General features: G+C 49.1%; 2 protein-coding genes across 2 annotated transcripts in view; one reads left to right on the top strand and one right to left on the bottom strand.

The window, feature by feature from the left end:
• Positions 1–19,271, top strand: part of LPXN (leupaxin) — a 156,341-nt gene that overhangs the window by 46,379 nt on the left and 90,691 nt on the right. The window lies entirely within an intron of this gene.
• LOC142014057 (olfactory receptor 8U3-like) lies at positions 16,124–17,065 on the bottom strand. Its single transcript, XM_074996069.1, has one exon. It carries the CDS (start codon positions 17,063–17,065, stop codon positions 16,124–16,126), a length of 942 nt encoding a protein of 313 aa, XP_074852170.1.

Below are 19,271 nucleotides of genomic sequence, written 5' to 3'. Positions count from 1 at the left end.
GCTGAACTTCTGGGGTGACCATGGGCAAGTCACTACATCATCCCTTGCCTCAGTTTCCCTTTTTCCTGTTTAAATTGCAGGCTGTTCGGGGCAGGGAGAACCTCCCACTAGGGGTATGACTAGACTGTGTGGAACAGTGACCCGGTCACAGTCCATCTTCTGGAGTTTGATTTTGTGTGCCTGTTAGAGGTCAATGGGAGAGTTTCTCCTGTTGATCTCCCTCTGTGAAGACAGTTGATACTAGTGATGCATAATTCCCGTAGCTAGAATTGCTTATCTGCAATTGACTTACCAGCCTAGGGTAGACCAAGCCCAGATGGCTGCTCAGTGCCCAGCGCAATGGGGGTCTGGGTGGTGCCTGATATAATGAGGCCCCTGCTTGGGTCTGTGCAGCCCCTGGCACAAAGAGGCCCCCACCTTGGTGGGATCATCATAGCTCGTGGCTCAGTGGATCTGGATCAAACAGCAAGAGCCGTTAGTTCACCCCACGGAGGGCTGCTGAGAAGTTGGAGCTGGGCTCTGATGGCCCTGGCTCAGCCAGCCGGACTGCATGAGTGCAGTGAACCCAGGACTGTGTCAAAGATCATCCGGCGGGAAGAGCCCCTATGTGTCTCACTTCCTGATCTCTTTCGCCACAGACTCATCTGCGTCTGCCCCCAGCTCAGGCAAAACAGCTGGTGGAAGCTGCAGCAGAGGGTGTGGGTGTGACGTGCATCACAACTGCTCTGCAATGCTGAACCTCCCCACCCCATGCAGGGACAGTCACAACCTTTCTCTGACTGGCCGCCTACACAGGAAGACGGATCTTTTGAAAATGCGATATTTTTCCCCTAAGGAGCCCCATCGGCATGGCCGTTTTTATTCCACAAACAGCACTTCTGGAAACCTGATCACATGAGAGTATGCAAACGAGGCACAAGATATGCAAATCTGTACCTCATTTGCATTTTCGATTGGCCGCATGTGCATGCCCCTTCAGAAAGGGAAGGGCAGCATAGCCGCAGCCTTTCAGAATTCTTATATCGAAATAGCCCCTATACCCTGTCTACACAGTCCCTACTCTGAAATATCCATTGTGCAGTATATCAGAGAGATAGCTATGTTAGTCTGTATCTTTGAGAACAACAAGAAGTCCTGTGGCACCTTGTAGACTAACAGATATTTTGGAGCAGCAGCTTTCATGGGCAAAGACCCGCATTGTCAGATGCGTGAGTTCGGGGGGTGGCTTCAGAGGGGTATTTAAAGAGTGGGGTCCCAGTAAAAGAGAGGGCCAGAGCTGACAAGGTCTGTTCAGTCAGGGGGAAAAGGCCCTTTATCAGTAGTATGTATGAAGAGAGTTAAAAACAGGTCAGATAAGATGGGGGGACACGGGGTGTCAGGTTACGGCCCATTCTGAGTCTAATGTGGAGATGTTAACACCTAGGGCAGAGAAGCTCCTTTTGTAAGGTGCCAGCCACTCCCAGTCTCTGTTTAATCCTTGGTTAATGGAGTCAAATTTGCAAATAAGTTGCAGCTCAGAGATTTCTCTCTCCATGTGATTTTTGAAATTTCTTTGTTTCAGGACTGCCACCCTTGAATCTGTTACTGAGTGTCCAGGGAGATGGAAGTGTTCCCCCACAGGCTTCTGTACATCACCGTTCCTGATGTCTGATTTATGTCCTTTTATTCTTTTATGGAGAGACTGTCCAGTTTGGCCAATGTAAATTGCAGTGGGGCATTGCTGGCACGTGATGGCATATATTATATTAGTAGATGTGCAGGTAAAGGAGCTCCTGACGGTATGATTGGTGTTAGGTGCTGTGAAGATGTCGCTGGTGTAGATATGTGAGCACAGTTGACAGCGGGGTTTATTGCAGGGATTGGTTCCAGGCTTAGAGTCACTGGTGTGTGATTTGCAGTGGCTGGTGAGGATTTGTTTAAGGTTGGCAGGCTGTCTGTAGGCGAGGACAGACCTGCCTCCCAAGGTCTGTGAGTGTGAAGGATCATTGTCCAGGATGGGTTGCAGATCACTGATGATGCTTTGGAGAGGCCTACTTTGCAATAGGCGCTATTCGTCATAGAATGAGGTTTACAGAATTCGAAATAAGCCGTCTGCAGTTTTGAAATACGTCGGCTGTGGCCACGCCAGCCCCCGCCTCTCAAAAGGGGGATGCTAATGAGCCACTTCGACAGATGCTAATGAGGTGCTGCCATGAACATGGAGCACCTCATTAGCCTAAGGGCAGTCACGCGCCTTTCGAAAGTGCCGCTTTCGTAACTCACGCCACCTGTGTAGATGGGGGCCTTTTGAAAGGACCCCCTGGATTTTAAAAGCCCTTTCTTCCCAAAACCAAATGGGAAGAAGGGGCTTTCGAAGTCCAGGGTGTCCTTTTGAAAGGCCCCTGTCTACACGAGCAGCATGAATTTCAAAAGCGACAGTTTCGAAATGCGCGCAGCCATCATTATGCTAATGAGGCACTGCATATTCATGAAGGTGCCTCATTAGCATCTGCCGAAGTGGCTCATTAGCATCCCCCTTTTGAAAGGCGGGGTCTGGCGTAGCCACGGCCATAGTGGTTTTGCTGTGTAGATGTGCACAATTATTGTAGACGAATGGCCATTATTCGGAAATAACTCTGCTGTGTAGATGCACCCTTAGTTCAGCTCCCCCTTTATAACTGGGGCTCATGAGCCTTCCATTGTGAGGTGTTCAGGGAAGGGATTGTCTCTGGCTCTGGGCAGGCCGAGAATCCCATGAGATGGCAGATGACCAACTGGAGAGGGCATCAATCTAGATTGTCCCCCAAGCTGCTCGAGTTCACTGGGGGCCCAGAGCAGAGCAGGGGCAGCAGTGTGGGCTGGGCCTGGGCAGCAGATGTGAGATGCCAGGGGAGGCCAAGCCTCACCACAGGGTCGGCTTGCTGCCTTTGGAGCGGCCCCCAGGAGGCATGCCCCCCATGGTTCATCCTGATGCCCTGCTACCGCTCATCCTGTTCTCTCCCTCCAGGGCGCCCCGCCCTTTCTGCCTCTTTCTGGCCCTGCTCCGCCCACATGGGGGCCTCATGGGAGGGGCCAAAGGGGTGGGAGCAGTGGGTGGGGGGGGTGAGGAATGAGGCCAACCAGAGGCTGGTCTTGGGGCAGGGCCATGGCTGGGGCATGCCCAAACTCCTCAGATGGAGGAGTCACACAACACCCATGGAGCCGGGCACGCTCGTCTGGACCCCTGAGTAATGACTCCTGGGACAAGCCCATTGCTGGGGTGACTCTGTGTAGAGCAGACTGATGACCTGTTGTCCCACCTGATTGGTTCAATCACTAATACATCACCCCTGTTGCACAACTGGCACTAAGTACGTTATGTCAGGCAGCGGTTCTCAGCTAGGGGCCTCTGGTCCCCTGCGGGTCCATGAACCTTTTCAAAGGGACCATGGGGTCCTACAGCTGAAACCCAGAGCCCAAGCCACAGCGCCCCCTGTGGGGCTGATGCCAGGAGGTGTGGAACCGGAGCCCCAAGCCCCAGTGCCCCCATGGGGCTGAAGCTGGGAGGTGTGGGGCTGGAGACCTACTTCCTGGTGTTTCCAATGGGTCTGAAGCTGAGAGGCATGGGGCTGGAGATCCATGGGGCTGAAGCTGGGAGGTGTGGGGCTGGAGGTCTGAGCCCTGGTGCCTCCCATGGGACCAAAGCCATGAGGCTCTGTGGATGAATCCTCAAGCCTTGGTGCTCCCTGTAGGGCAGATGCCCTGAGCTTGTGAGCAGAATTGGGACATGGGCGGTGTTGTTCCCCCCCAAAACCTGCAGCTTCTAAACAATTTTCAAGGGTTTGTTTTATGTTGCTTCTGTCTTTTGCTCTGCTGTTTGATTCTGAGGGTTTTGCTACCTGCATAGCTGTGGCTAAGGTACAATATCTCTGTAGTCATAGCAGCCAGGAAAGATTTCTATCTGTTAACCCAATTGCCACCTATTTTTATGTTTTGCATTCCCTAAATCCTCGTTTTCAGCCAAGGTACGTGGTGGTCTTATAAAACATCCAGTATGGGCCCCCTTGAGTACTCTGGTGGAAATGTGCTCTTCCATTAACCACATTTTTCAGAACTAAAAAGTAGGGATGCATCAAACATACCCTGTCAGAGTTGTCGTTGACAAGCATCAGCGGGTTGGCCACATTAGTCTGCAGCCGCTAAAACAACCAGACATCTTAAAGACTAACAGATTTATTTGCCCATAAGCTTTTGCGGGCAAAGGCCCACTTCATCGGATGTGTGGAGTGGAAATCACACATGGTTTTTAAAAAACAAAAGGCAGTCAAGTAGCACTTTAAAGACTAGCAAAATAATTTATTAGGTGATGAGCTTTCGTGGGACAGACCCACTTCTTCAGACCATAGCCAGACCAGAACAGACTCAATAGGTAAGGCACAGAGAACCAAAAACTGTAATCAAGGAGGACAAATCAGAAGAAAATGATCAAGGTGAGCAAATCAGAGAGTGGAGGGTTGTGGGGGGAAGGTCAAGAATTAGATTAAACCAAGTATGCAAACAAGTTAATTTTCTGAGTCCCCCACACCCCGATGCTCCCCAACCCCCTGCCTTGAAGCCTCTACAACCATTCCACACTTATATTTCTTACATGTATATGGTATCACAACTGCTTGCCCCCACCAACCACCTGCCGCGGGGGCCCCTCTCCAGGGACGGGGGTTGTGATAAGACAGTACCTGTACGCAGTGTATGTTACTTTCACTCCTGCCCCTCGACCTCTGCCCACTCATTGGAAGCACCCGGCCTTCTGATTGGCAGAAGATGCTAAGAGGCATGTTCTTAACCTTGGCGCGGTCATGGCTGTCCAGCTGTTCAAAGCATTGCAGGCCCACAGCTGTGTTCCCGGTCCTGCTTCCTCGTTTCCTCCAGGATCCGTGTTTCTATTCATGCTTCTGCTGTTACCACAGCTCCACCCCCTGCTCCTGGTTGCTGGCTCTGCTCCAGCTCACTCCCTGGGCTTGATAACATGCCTTTTGATTTGGGCTCTGATCACCTCTTCTCCAGCCACTAGGCCAGCCTCTTGCCTGGCCATTATGCAAAACCGCCCATGGCTTGGTTCTTAACATAGGCTAAAGAAGCTAAGTGCCTACAATAGCTACTGGGGGAAGTGATGCAACAGAGTGACAGAGCCAGGCAGGTACCAAGAAGTCACCTGCTACAGCACAGACCCAGCAACGAAAGCAGCAGAACACCAGTAGTCATCACCTGCAGCCCCAGCTAAAACCTCCCCAGAATATCATCAGGGACCTACAGCCTATCTTAGATGATGTTCCCTTGCTCTCCCAGACCTCGGGGGGGCAGGCAAGTCCTGGATGACAGACAGGCTCTCAGCATGAAACAAATACTCACCACCAACCACACATCCCACAAAAGAAACACTAACCCAGGAACCAGTCCCTTCAACAAACCCGTTGCTAACTCTGTGTACAAATCAACCCTATTGACACCATCACAGGACATAACCGCACCAGCCATACCATCAAAGACTCATTCATCTGCACTTCTACTAAGCCACCACGGGCCAGCAATGCCCTTCTGCCACATACATTGGACAGTCTCTGCACAACAGAATAACTGGACACAAACCAGACACCAAGAACAGTAACATACAAAAATCAGTGGGAGAACATTTTAACCTCCCTGGATTTGCAGTTAGAGAGTTGAAAGTTGCCATTCTCAAGCAAAAAAAAAAAATTTAAAAACCAGATTGCAGTGGGAAACTCCTGGGCTGGAATTCGGATACAAATTTGCCGCCATCAGAATGGGTCTGAATAGAGATTGGGAATGGTTCTCTTACTACAGTAAGTCATTTTCTCCTTTAGGTATTCTCACCTTCTTAAATGGGCCACATCTACCCTGGCTGAATTAGCTCTGATGTAACATTCCCCTCCCAGGCTCCCTACCATCTGTTACTTTAAAAGTGAGTTGCAACTCACAAAAAATTACGCTGTAATAAAGTGGTTAGTTTTGAAGGTGCCACCAGACTCCTTGTTTTCGCTGAAACGGACTAACACGGCTACTCTCTGAAACAAGTGCCTTGAGTTGACTCTCTTACGTCAGCCTGTCTACCAAGTCAAGATAAACCCACTACACTGGAACCATGTTTTATGGCTTATCAAGATGGGGCCTCAAGAGACCAGGTGGACAACTCAACCTAGTGTGTATCGGACCCTTAAGCCCGCTCGCTCTTCAAGAGGCTCTGGTCAACCGGGAGGAAGATTGTCATGGTGGTGTTTTGGCACAGCTGCGTATGTGGGCCAAGGGCAGGATGAGAGGTAGCCGAGGATGAACCGGCAGAGCTAGGAGAGTCAGAGAACTGGACTTGCAGGAGGGTGGCAGGCAGGTAGCTGTCACTGTGCTTGTTATCGGATGGCACAAGCAGCAGGTCCTGTTAGCAGATGGAGGCGCCTCCTGAGAGCTGCATGTGGGGCGTTGGCCCTGAACGCAGGGGAGTTACTTCCCTCTGGCTCCACGCCTTATCCATGCTTCTGTCATGTTGCCGTGTTTGTGTGTCTCTGCTCAGACTTGTTGTTTCTCCCTAATGAACTTCTGGCCACCTAAACCATTTCCCAGCAGCAAAGGGAACATTCGCGATGGAGCTCAGAGGGATTCATTCAAACGAGCCCAGTGGTAGATGGTGGGGAAGCAACAATGAGCTTCCACAAGAGAAAAGCCAAAGTGACCATCCCAGAGCAACCCACCTCCCACCTTTCTCTGGGAACCCCCCAACCCCAGGCTCTTCAGGTTTGCACGGGAGCCCCAGGGCTCCCCTGGATTCCCCCCCAGAGGTGACATCCCCTTCTCTCGGTCCTTTTACTTCTCTTCATTGTGTGTGTGTGATGGTTCTGCCTCATAGCTGAGTTGGGGATCAGATGTAGCCATGGCTGGGGGAAGGGCTTGCTCCGGAGACGGACACAGGATCTCATGCGTGCTCCGTCACTGGGTTTACCCTGGCCTGAGTTGGGGTGGGGGGATCTGTTGTTTCTCACCCCCCATTATTATTTGTGTTCTCCTCTTGCCCAAGAACCCTGGAGACAGAGCAGGCCTCCACTGGGCCAGGGCTGCACACAGCCAGAGGAAAGACAGCCCCTGCCCGAAGATTTTCTGTCCCACCACACTCACAGGCGAACGAGGGGCTGGCGCAGAGGGGAAGGGCAGGGGGAGCCTTTCACTGCTGGGGCCTCAGTGCCATGTCAGAGGGATGAGCTCTGGGCTTTGGAAACGACTCCAGCCAAAGGACGGGCTGCCAAGGCTGTGATGTCCCAGGGCGTCAAGCCGGAGAGTGGGGAGAGCTGTTGGCGTGAGGCAGGACTTAGTTCAGCCCATGGGCCCTCTTCCCCAGCCTCTTGAAACTGGAGTGACAGACAGGCCTTCCCAGAGTCTGCCTGAGCCGCGTGGGAGGTAGAGCAAGTCTGGCACAGGCCTCACGCCAGGGGCCGAGACCAGGTGAGCTCTAGATGCCCCAACCCTCTCCTGTTCTCAGCCCTGCTCTTCCTGCCCGCTCAGAGGGGAGGAGCCCTTGGTCTTGGCTGGGAGACAAATACCCTTCCAGATTGGGCAGCTCCACGAAGCCTCACAAACTCCACTGATCGAGTATCCTGAGCCTGGGCTGTTCTCCCCAACGCCCCTCCCATCTGCGCAAGCCACAGGCTCAGGAGAACTTCCGCTCTGGGGAAGGCAGGTACCTTTGCAGTCCTGCTGTGCAGGTTTCACCCCTCTGGCCTGCCAGGCTCTGTTCCCCAGATGCTGGGAAGGTTCTGCAGGAGGTCAGTGGAAGATCCCCCCCTCACTCTTCGTTTTTGCAAACTAAATAAGCCCAAATCCCTCAGACTCTTCTCACAGGCCATCTGCTCCGTAGGGTTTAGGGTTACATTAAAAGCTAGACTAAGACAGTTGCTAACGCGTCCACATCCTTTCTATACTGGGGAAGCCCAGAACTGGATGCAATACTCCAGATGTGGCCTCAGCAGTGCCTAATACCTAGACGTCACTAGTGCAGCTGTGAACAGCAGACATTGTGGAGGGGAGCAATAGACCAGTGTGTCTTAAATTTTTTGAGAACAGGAGCACCAAACAATAATATTTTTCACGTGGAACCCCCATGAAAATTTTCTTTAAAAAATTATTGTCAGACGAAACAAACAGCAACATGTACAGCAAAACCAAAACAAAGTCATTTAATCAGGTCTCATAGTCATGAAGAAGTAACATTGCACCTGGTTTTTATAACAGGAAATATAGACCATCCACATATTTTTCCAAATGCTCGTGGCACCCCTGCGGGGTGTTCACGGAATCCCAGTGTTCTGCAGAACACAGTTGAAGCAACCACGATCTAGCCCATTCCCTGCCCATCTTTTGCCACCTGTTGTGATTCTATCAGCTGTATAATGACGTTTGGTGCTTTCCTGACAGCCCACCGCTGCGGGAATCCGTTGGTCCCTAATATTTTTCGTTGAAGTGAGTTTCTCCCTCTGCTTGCGGATGTGGGGAAAAGCTTTAAAATGCGACTGAAGCAAGGTCATCCACCGGGCTCTGAAATGAGTAGGAAATTAAAAAGGACCTAAATGTACTATTGACAAAATCTCATTATTTTTAAGACAATCTCATGATTTTGGGGGGTTCCAGCACAAGAGTTTCACACCTCCGACCCTCACTTGGCAACGTGGTGATTTTGTCACTAGCTCTGGAGATTGGCTGTTTTCCCTAACGACATAAACGCATCCAAGTGACCAGTGAGCAATCCACGGGCTTTCACTGCCAGCTACAGAGATATTCAGAGAAAGAAGTCACCAATTTTTATAGTCAAGGAATCGTCCACAAGCAGCTCAGTAGGATTCATAAAATCCATTCCCCGCTCTTCTTACTGCATTCTGCGGCCCATCAAGTCAATGTCATTCCATCTCACTTGGGTGTGTCCTCAGAAGGAAGCTCTTGGCTTGGAGGCTGTGAATGAGGGGAAAGTTTGACTACAGAACAGGAGAACAGCCTTGCTGGGTCAGACCAAAGGCCTATCTAGCTCAGTGTCCTGTCTTCTGATGGTGGCCAGTGCCAGATGCCCCAGAAGGAGTGACCAGAACAGTGATCCTCCTTCCTATCTTCTGGCAAACAGAACTTAGACGCACCTCCCTTGTCTATATGTTAAGTAGGAAAGGTCACAGTATGGACCTCTTGGGGCACCACTTTTCTCCTTTCTAAAAACTAGTCGTTTATACGTACCCTTTGTTTCCTATATTTTAACCAGTTAACGATCCAGGAGAGGTCCTTCCCTCTGACCCCAGGATAGAACTCCTGGTGGCAAAATAAATAGCAGGTAAGGAGCTCCACCTCCATTCTTTGATGGTGGGTAGAGAGGTGCAAAGGCAGATTTAATGGGGCAGGGAGGCTGGAAGAGGGGTGGTTTCAACTGCCCTTTTGGGGAGAGGAGTCAGGATCTTCTGCTAGTAGAATGTGGTAGCACCCAAGGCAGGTGTCACCCCCAGGCGAGGGCAGTGCAGGAAAAAAAACCCTTTGTCAACAGATCATTGAGCCGTTGGCCACTGAAATGTGAGGTGATCCAAAACCCCCTCTCCAGGGTGGGACACCACCTGGCTAGCGGTGAAGTGCCTTGGGACTCTGACTGAGCCGCCCCGTTCCCAGCTTTTGTGCTCCCCTGCCGGGGCTACCAGAGAGCAGCAGAAACACTGGGTACTTCCTCTCCAGTTCAATTGTCCTCGGCAGCTGAGTTTGTTGCCCCTGGCCAGTCTGTGGGTCTCTCCATGGGCAGGGGGCTGGCTCTGTTGGCTATATGGGGCAGGGCTACGGTCTCCCTACTTCTTAACCTGGCATTTGGTTGCCCCTTCAGCTGTCCCTTGGGGCTCTGCTCTCCTGGGGGGGGGGTGCAGCCCAGATTCCTTAGCTCTGGGGAAGGAAATGAGCTGTCCTGGGCCAAGCAGACTTGCCTCCTCCAGAGCAGAGATTGCCTTGAGAAAAGGTTCTGGTGAAGCAGGCTCAGCACTGTTTGGTCTCTCCAGCCAAGGAACAGGCAATTCTTTGTGCTGATCAAATCCCGCCTTAAGTTCACTCCTCCCTTAAATCCTACAGCTCAGTTCCCAACTAGCCACCGTCGCTGGGCTCCCCCAGGGCTTTGCTGCAACTGTTGGCTCTGGGTTCTCTGAACTTCCCAACAATCCTCTCCATTAGTTGTCTGGGGAGGAAGGAGGTTGTGGGGCATGGATGGAACAAGGATCTGTGCATTTCAAGAGGAGTGCCGTAGGGCTCGGTTCTGAGGCAGGTGTTATTCAACATCTTTATTAATGACTTGGATGAGGGACTGGATTGCATCCTCAGCAAGTTTGCGGATGACACAAAACGAGGGGGAGAGGTAGATACATTGGAGGGTAAAGAGAGAGTCCAGAGTGACCTGGATAAATAGGAGGACTGGGCCAAAAGAAATCTGATGTGGTTCAACATGGAGAAGTGTAGAGTCCTGCACCTGGGGCGGAAGAATCCCAAGCATTGTTACAGGCTGGGGACCGACTGGCTCAGCAGCAGTACGATGGAAAGAGACCTAGGAGTTATGGTGGATGAAAGGCTGGATATGAGTAAACAGTGCGCCCTTGTAGCCAAGAAGGCTAACGGCATACTGGGGTGCATTAGGAGGAGCATTTCAAGCAGATCTAGAGAAGTAATTATTCCTCTTTATTTGGCACTGGTGAGGCCACATCTGGAATATTGTGTTCAGTTTTGGGCCCCCCAGTATAAAAAGGATGTGGATTTGCTGGAACAGGTTCAGTGAAGGGCAACAAAAATGATGAAGGGGCTGGAGCACAAGACCTATGAGGAGAGGCTGAGGCATTTAGGCTTGTTTAGTTTACAGAAAAGAAGACTTAGGGGTGATTTGATAGCAGCCTTCAACTCCCTGAAGGGGAGCTCTAAAGAGGAGGGTGAGAAACTGTTCTCAGTGGTGTCAGATGGCAGAACAAGGAGTAATGGTCTGAAGTTGAAGAGGGAGAGGTGTAGGTTAGATATTATGAAAAACTACTTCACCAGCAGGGTGGTGAAGCACTGGAACGTGTTGCCTAGAGAGGTGGTGGATTCTCCATCCCTTGAGGTTTTTAAGTCCCATCTGGACAAGGTCCTGGCTGGGATGACTTAGTGGGGGTTGATCCTGCTTGAAGCAGGGGGCTGGACTTGATGACCTCCTGATGTCCCTTCCAGCCCTATGATGCTGTGATTCTGTGATTTCTAGAAAACTCTGCTGACAACTGTCTGGTAGCAAGCACCCAGAGGAGACAGATGCAAAGGGGCTTTGCTTCTGCATGAGAGGCATTCACAGGGAAACTGGAGAAAGGGAATAAGCCCTTCTCATAAAGGAGTGGTGGGATTGAAAACAATGAAATGGAGAAATTTAAGAATTGGGGGAAGAATAAACAGGATGGCAATAAATAAAATAAAAAGGAGAGGAACAGAGCAGATTGTGGGGCAGATCACGGAAATGGGGACCCTGAAAAGTCCCCCAACCCTCTTTTGTCTTCTCATGTAACCAGGACCAGGAACGCCTTGCCAACTCCCTCTCAGTGGAGAGATATCAGTAGATTAGGGTTATGTCTTCATGACATGGAAGATTGACCTGGTCAGGGCTGATCTTCTCTGGTTCAGTTTCATTCACCCAGTGAGGATGTGCAAAATTGAACTGTCTGGGGTTGGCCGTTGACCCCTGTACGCCTCAGTCTGTTGCTTTCTGTGCAGCATCTGGGAGCATCCTCTTGCCCAGGAAGGTATCTCAAAACTCCTCTGAATTCTATGGAAATTTTGCTTAAGAATATAAGAACGGCCATTACTGGGTCAGACCAAAGGTCCATCTAGCCCAGCATCCCGTCTGCAGACAGTGGCCGGTGCCAAGTGCCCCAGAGGGGGTGGACTGAAGACAATGATCAAGCGACTTGTCTCCTGACATCCATATCCAGCCTCTGACAAACAGAGGCCAGGGACACCATTGCTACCCCCTGGCTGATAGCCTTTTATGGGCCTAACCTCCATGAATTTGTCTAGCTCCTCTTTGAGCTCTCTTATAGGCTGAGCCGTCACAGCCTCCTGTGGCGAGGAGTTCCACAGGTTGACTGTGCGCTGTCTGAAAAAGAACTGTCTTTTATTAGTTTTAAACCTGGTACCCATTAGTTTCATTTGGTGTCCTCTAGTTCTTATATTAAAGGAACAAGTAAATAACTTCTCTTTATTCACCCTCCCCACACTGCTCACGATTTTATATACCTCGACCATATCCCCCCTCAGTCTCCTCTTTTCTAAACTGAAAAGCCCCAATCTCGTTAACCTCTCCTCATATGGGACCTGTTCCAAACCTCTAAGTATTTTAGTAGCCCTTTTATGAACCTTTTCTAATGCCAAAATATCTGTTGTGAAGCTAGGAGACCACATCTGTATGCAGTACTCAAAATGTGGGCAGACCATAGTCTTATAAGGTGGCAGTAAAATATTCTTTGTCTTATTTTCTATCCCTTTTTTAATAAACCTTTTTGATGCTTTTTGATGCCTAAATAGCGACATCTAGTGAAAAAGGCGACTTCCTGCTGTGTATAATGGTTGCAAATGGTTTTGTGCTGCCCCAGCTGCTGGTGTTAATCGGATTCTACTGCTGCTCTCTCCAGTCTGAAAAACTGACTCTTCCTACCCTTTGTTCGCTATCTTGGGTCAGCAGAATATTCCCTTTCAGGAGTGCACCTTGGCACCTATTTAACTGTAAGCCAAGGTGCAATTTCCAATGGGGTCCCTGGGCAATGCATGCTTCCCCTTTTTAAACAGCTGCCGCAGAGCGCACGTGTCCTCTGATCCCATGAGGTCACCCAGGTGGAAGAGGAGAGCTGGGATCCAGGCAGGGAGGAGAGATTGGAGAAGCAAAGAGGGAGAGGAGAAGGACTGGATGCCTTGAAGAAGCTGGTCCTGTAGGTGGCATCTTAGCCATCTTGCGATGACTCTTATTGTCTCCCTGCTGAGCAGGAGACAGAGAGACCAATGCCCAGAGGGGACCGCATGGTGGTGACGGAGTTTGTGTTCCTGGCCTTTTCCATCCAGCCAGATCTTCAGGCCCTGAGCTTTGTGGGCACCTTCCTGATCTTTGCGGCCACGGGTGACCAAGAACCTGCTTATCCTGGTGGCGATCCGGAGGGATGCCTGTCTGTACACCCCCATGTTCTTCTTCCTGGAGAGCCTCTCCCTCATCGAGCTCTGCAGAAGAGGAAGAGGACCAGCTTTGGAGGCTGTGGGGCCCAGATGTTCTTCTTCATTGGTCTGGGCGGCACAGATTGCTATCTGGTGATCGGAAGAAGGGCTTTCGAAGACTGGGGGGGTCCTTTCAGAAGGTCTGGTCTCCACGGGCGGCGCGCAATTCGAAAAGCCGCACTTTCGAAATGTCACGGCCGCCATTATGCTAATGAGGCGCTGCATATTCATTGCAGCACCTCATTAGCATCTTTCGAACCTGTTCATTAACATGCCCCTTTCGAAAGGAAGGGGCACGTGTAAACCCAGCCTGTGTTGGCAGCATCATCTTCATCATCAACGACCATGGGCTCAGAGCCCGTCAGCGTCCGATGCCCCTCTCACTATTTCCTTCCCTTTTCCTGTCCAGTGCAGAGCGGCTTAGTTTCTGTGGACCAGCTCCGCACCAATCTACCATATCATCTATCCATTCTCTGTGGGGTCTGCTTCTCCTATTCCAACCGTCCATTATGCCAAATACCAGGGTCTTAACTTTTCACTCATTCAGCAGTTATGCCTGAATAGCTGTAACTTCCATTGTATAACCTTCCGTAGCTGGTTCTTTTTCAGCTGTATCTTCCTACGTAATTCCTCATTGGTGATCTTCTGCATCCATCCTTTTCTTAGGATCTTTCTACAACAACTCCTCTATTCTTTTCTTCAAATCTTTCATGATCACCCATGTCTCACATCCGTATACGCTGCTGAATACACACGTTTTCAAGATGCTCAGCTTCATTCCGAAACTAATTGCTTTGCTTTTCCAGATCTTACCCATGTTGGCATACCTGGGATTTATAGAGGCAAAGTGATATGTTTGGTCTTATTGACCCTTTTCCTAATAAGTCCCAATATTCTGTTAGGTGGGCTTTTCTCATTGTCAGTAGACATGCTGCAGCTCTTTTCAGACAAGCTATCCACACTGACTCCAAGAGCTCTTTTTGGTGGGTTCAGGTAATGAAGACCCCATTGTTTCGTATTTATATTTGGGATTATATTTTGCTGTGTTCGTTGCTCTGCATTTATCACCATTGAGTTTCATCTGCCATTATGTTGCCTAATCCCACACTTTTGTGACCTCCCTTTGTAACTCTTTCCAATCAGCTTTGGATTTAACTGTCCTGAATAAATTATGTATAATCCTCACATTTCGCCAGTTCACTGGTTAACCTTTTCCCAAGATCATTTATGAATCTGTAGACCAGCAGTGCTCCCATGTAACGGAGCCATCCGCCTGTGAGAGCCCCTGTGCAGCAAGAAGTGCTGCTCAAGGACGTTGTCTGATCATCTCCAAGGCTCTGAGGCTAGGATCTGACAAGCCCTGAACACAGGGCAGTCAGTTCTTGGCTTAGGCTTGTGGCCAGTCTTTGGCAACTGAGCCTGAGCCTTGCCCAGGCTCAGTTCAGCTTGCACTAAGAGATGTCCAAAACGCTGCTGGTCTCCCAGACACAGTAGAGATGTGCCTGAATCCAGCTCCTGAGAGGAACCGCCAGGCCTTCGCCCAGCAGCTTCTTTAATACTGGCCTGCTGGGTCCTGGTTGGCTGCCAAAGAGACAGCCGTTCTGTCCCTCCTAGAGGACCTCTTTTCTGCTCTTCTCACATCTGTCCATGTGACTGGCCACATCCTCAGCTGGTATAAATTGAACTGACTCCTTTGGTTTCAATGAAACTACCTGTGACCCAGGTAGAATGTGCGTTTTCTTTCCATTACCTTTCCTTGCTGTCCATCCACTGTTCAATAAAGAGGCAGTGGTTTTAACCCAAAACATAGCTAAGTGTTGTAAGTTAAGCAGGGGGGTGATCTGATGTGGAGCTGGCAAGCTGTGGTGTACTCGTTCTTTAGAATTAGAGATACTTTGAATATGCTCCATCACCAGTGAAGCAGGGGCTGGACACTCTGCAGGACTTGGAGATTGGAGTGCGTCTGTTGTTAATCTGTAGAGAGTTTACTTATGTAGGGTTAAAGGGGAGTATTTGAGTTGTCTGTGGCCGCGGGAGTTTGGTAACTTAGCCCTGGTTAGCACAGACAGACGTCACGTGAAGGACAGCAGGAGACAATGAGGTACACACGGGAAGCACCAAACCAGCTAAAGATCTCGCTTTATGTATTTACCAAGTTTTAAAAATATTTATTTTTGATCAAACCAAGTGCCTTCATCCCTCACCCGAGCCTCTAATCATTGTCATGAATCATATCAAGGTCTGCAGAATTAACATGTGATACTGTCCGCTCAGGCATGTCCGCAACACAGATTTCTGCCAGAATAGCTTATTCTGGAGTTATTATTCCAAAACGGGCTTTTTGGGAATGACGCATAAACACTGCAGGGAAACTCCAAACTAAGACAAACTTATTCCAAAATGGAGTGTCCACACACAATAGAGTCTATTTCGGATTAGAGCCCCTGGAAGCACTCAGGGGCAGTGTCTACACAGAAAAGTTATTTCAGAATAAGCTGTTAAATAACTTCTTTCAAAATGGCCCCATTCCCTTTCTAGAAAGCCCCTCTTCCAAAATTTTGAAAGAGGTGCTATTCCTCATAGAAAGAGGTTTACAGAATTTGGAATAAGCCGTCTGCTATTTTTAAATGACTTTGAAATAGAAGTTTTGCTGTGCAGATGCTCACCAAGTTATCTTGGAATAGCGATGTTTGCTGACACTGGACTCAAAGAATGTCAGCGCTGTCAGCAATCACAGCCCTCATTCCAAGTTTACAGAAAGACAAGTGGTGAGAAAAGTGGAGTTACCATGCAAAATCAGTTAATCAAAGGGTGAAAATAAAGAGGAAGCCTTTCCTTTTGTCCATCAGTTTCTGTTGGTTAATGACAATTAGTTGGTGAATTGTTTTCATTTAAAACTCCAACACTTTTTAGATATGACTTTCTTCAGGGCGTCCTTCACCTCTTTGTTCCGCAGGCTGTAGATCAGGGGGTTCAACATGGGGATCACCACCGTGTAGAAGATGGAGGCTACTTTGTCTGTGTCCAGTGAGAGGTTGGTGCTGGGTTGTAAATACATAAAGATCTGAGTCCCATAGAAGATGGTGACAGTTGTCAGGTGGGAGGTGCAGGTGGAGAAAGCTTTGCACTTCCCTTCCGTGGAGCGGATCCTCAGGATGGTGAAAAAGATAAAGAGGTAGGAGATCAGGACGATGAGGGAGGTGGTTATCACGTCAAAACCAGCAAAGGCAAAGATCAATACCTGCTTGGTGTGGGTACTAGAGCAGGAGAGGGCCATCAAGGGCATGTCATCGCAGTAGAAATGGTTGATCTTGTTGGAGGAACAGAAGGATAATTGAAAAGTAAGGATGGTTTGGAGCAGGGCAACGCAGAAGCTGTACATGTAAGGAACAGCTACCAGGTGCACACAGACCTTGTGGGACATGATGACCTGGTAGAACAGTGGGTTACAGATGGCCACGTAACGATCATAGGCCATCCCAGCCAGGAGGAAACACTCTGTGATCATGAATGTTAGGAAACAGCCCAGCTGTGCAGCACAGGCATAATAAGAAATGGTTTTACTCTGCGCTAAGAAGTTCACCAGCATTTGAGGGGTGATGGTTGAGGAATAGCAGAGATCCACAAAAGCCAAATGGCTGAGGAAAAAGTACATGGGAGTGTGAAGTCGACAGTCAACTCTGATTAACACGATCATCCCAAGATTGCCTACCAGGGTGATAGCATAGATCACTAGGAACAACAGGAAAAACGGGACTTGGAGCTCGGGACGATCTGTGATTCCCAGAAGAATGAACTCAGTCACCACGGTGAGATTTGTATTAGCCATTTATTGTCTCTTTTTAATCTTTTGGGGCTGGAAGGCTGAAAACTCCAATTGGACACGAGGTTACAGATGAAAAAGGCTTTTCTCCCAGCTTCACTGTAAAGAATCAATAGAATGTCATTGGTTTCGTTGGTACAGTCATCAATTTCATACTACATAACTGGATTAATTCACCCTTCAGAAGGTCATTTTGAGGTGCTGCGGGTTATGACATCTCTCAGGGATGGTCTAGATGGTGCTTGGTGCTGAGGTGAGGGCAAAGGATGAAGTTGATGACCTCTCGAGCTGTCTTCCACTTCCAGTGTTCTATGATTCTGTTATATTTGGAACTTCTTTCCTGGGGCAAACACCATGATGCTGCTTCATTACTTTTGACATCTGAAATGTGAATACAGAAATCTTACAGCCTTGCAAAACAGAGATCATTTTATAAGTCAGTAACGGGTTCCTTCACTTGTACGTGGGACAGAGATGGCTTTGTGGTCAAGTCAGTCATTTCTGTATACCAGAATTATAAATACTGCCAAAACTATTTGCCCTTTGTTCCAAGAAGTTTTCTTACTTCTACAGCTTCAAAACAAGCAATAACACACTTCCAGGGATACTAGTTAATATTTGTGCACCTGGAGTATTCAGCCAAACACATGACTGTAACCTATAACTACTCGAGATTGTGTCAGTAACCTGATGAAAGGAATTAGATTGCTCCTGCCTCCCTAGATTTATATAATGCCTCATAAAGACATATTTATGGATTGCACCTGGGTTAAATCTTTCATTTTTTCCTTTCTTTGTTTTAATTATTATTCTGAAGCAGTGACTGGAATCCTTCATGGTCTCGTGTTTTATCCTTTCCTTCTGTGATGGAGTGGGGTGTGTGAGGATTTTATTCCCAGGGTTAGGTTGCATTTGTTTCCTATTGTCCTGTAGCAACCCAAGGGCGTGCCTCAGTTTCCCAAGGACCAGCATCAGTGCATGGTGGTAATGGGAGTTTCGTTGCTTCCACTTTCTGTGCTGAGAAGTCTATTCTACGCAGTGTCCTTGTCACCTCATAAACCTTCTGTTCCCGCTGCTGAATGGGACGAACATCTGACTGCAGATGTGGGTGCAGGGCCCAGAGACCCCACACTCCGTCACCACCTCCTTTTTCCAAAAACTATTAAATTCTCATCTTTTTCACTTTGTTTTGGGCCCTAGTGTCAAATCATGAACATGCCAGCCTGGGCTAAGTGGAGATAAACAGTGACCGTTACTTACAATGGTGATCACAATCACCTTATTGTTTCCTTCTGTTCTTCCCATTCGTTCACCAGTTGTCTGTCACCTTATAGTTACACTGGAAGATTTACCCAGCATTGATCAGGTCCTTAACTCTGTTCATTTTTGGTTATTTTGGAACATGACATGAAAATGTCCAGGCTTCATTTAAATCATTGCTTGGGGGTGGGGCTGGGGAGGAAGGGTTTAGTTTGCAGCTGCCCCAGGGACAGAGGAGTTCCCCAGCCCTCTCAATCCACAGCAGCTTGTAGCCAGGTAAGAAGCACCTCTCCATGGCTGCTGCAGCTCTCGCAGGCACAGCCAAGGAAGGGCTGCATGTCCTCCAGCTGGAGATAGCCCAGCTTCATCTGCCCCCTGCGTTCTCCAACCAGAGTGAGCAATGCAACACTCTGTGTATTTCCCCTCCTTCCCTGGCAAATGGGAGACAGCCAGCAACATCCCTATATTAACTGGGGGAGCTCCCCCATCCTCCCTAAAGGGCACACGACTGGTGGGAGGCTGAGGGATGGGATTGTACCAAACAGCAACTGGGTGAATGCTCCACCAGCACCTTTCTCTCATCTGGTGAATCTGTCTCTTTTCTGCATGAGGTTAGGAAATGCAGTCCCATTCCAGGCACATCCCAGTTTCCTGGCACAAGGAAGCCATAACTTGGTTTTGAAGTACGATAAGAGCAAGCTGTAACCTGAATGTGGCGGTGCTAGCTCTTACCGTTTAGGAGGAGATCTTAAGCAAGCAGACACATATACAGACAAAAACTTTCCAATATATAATAGACTCTGAAATGGTTGGGTCCGAGATGATCTCTTTGTGTCTGCTTCTCCAATGACTTGCACCATGGCACTGTGATCCGTGAAAGGGAATATTTATGCCAAAATACTCAGAGAGGGAATGAAGAGGGAGAAAAGGATGGTTGACTTCTGAGAGGCAA

The sequence above is a fragment of the Carettochelys insculpta genome, chromosome 6 (assembly GCF_033958435.1).
Source record: "Carettochelys insculpta isolate YL-2023 chromosome 6, ASM3395843v1, whole genome shotgun sequence".
In the NCBI taxonomy this organism is placed as follows: domain Eukaryota; kingdom Metazoa; phylum Chordata; order Testudines; family Carettochelyidae; genus Carettochelys; species Carettochelys insculpta.
Note: the sequence above shows the minus strand (reverse complement) of the source record. Positions and strands in the feature narration are given on the sequence as shown.

Bases quoted from the DNA above. Each gene is read 5' to 3' on its own strand.
- LOC142014057 (XM_074996069.1), bottom strand. From the start codon at position 17,065: ATGGCTAATACAAATCTCACCGTGGTGACTGAGTTCATTCTTCTGGGA.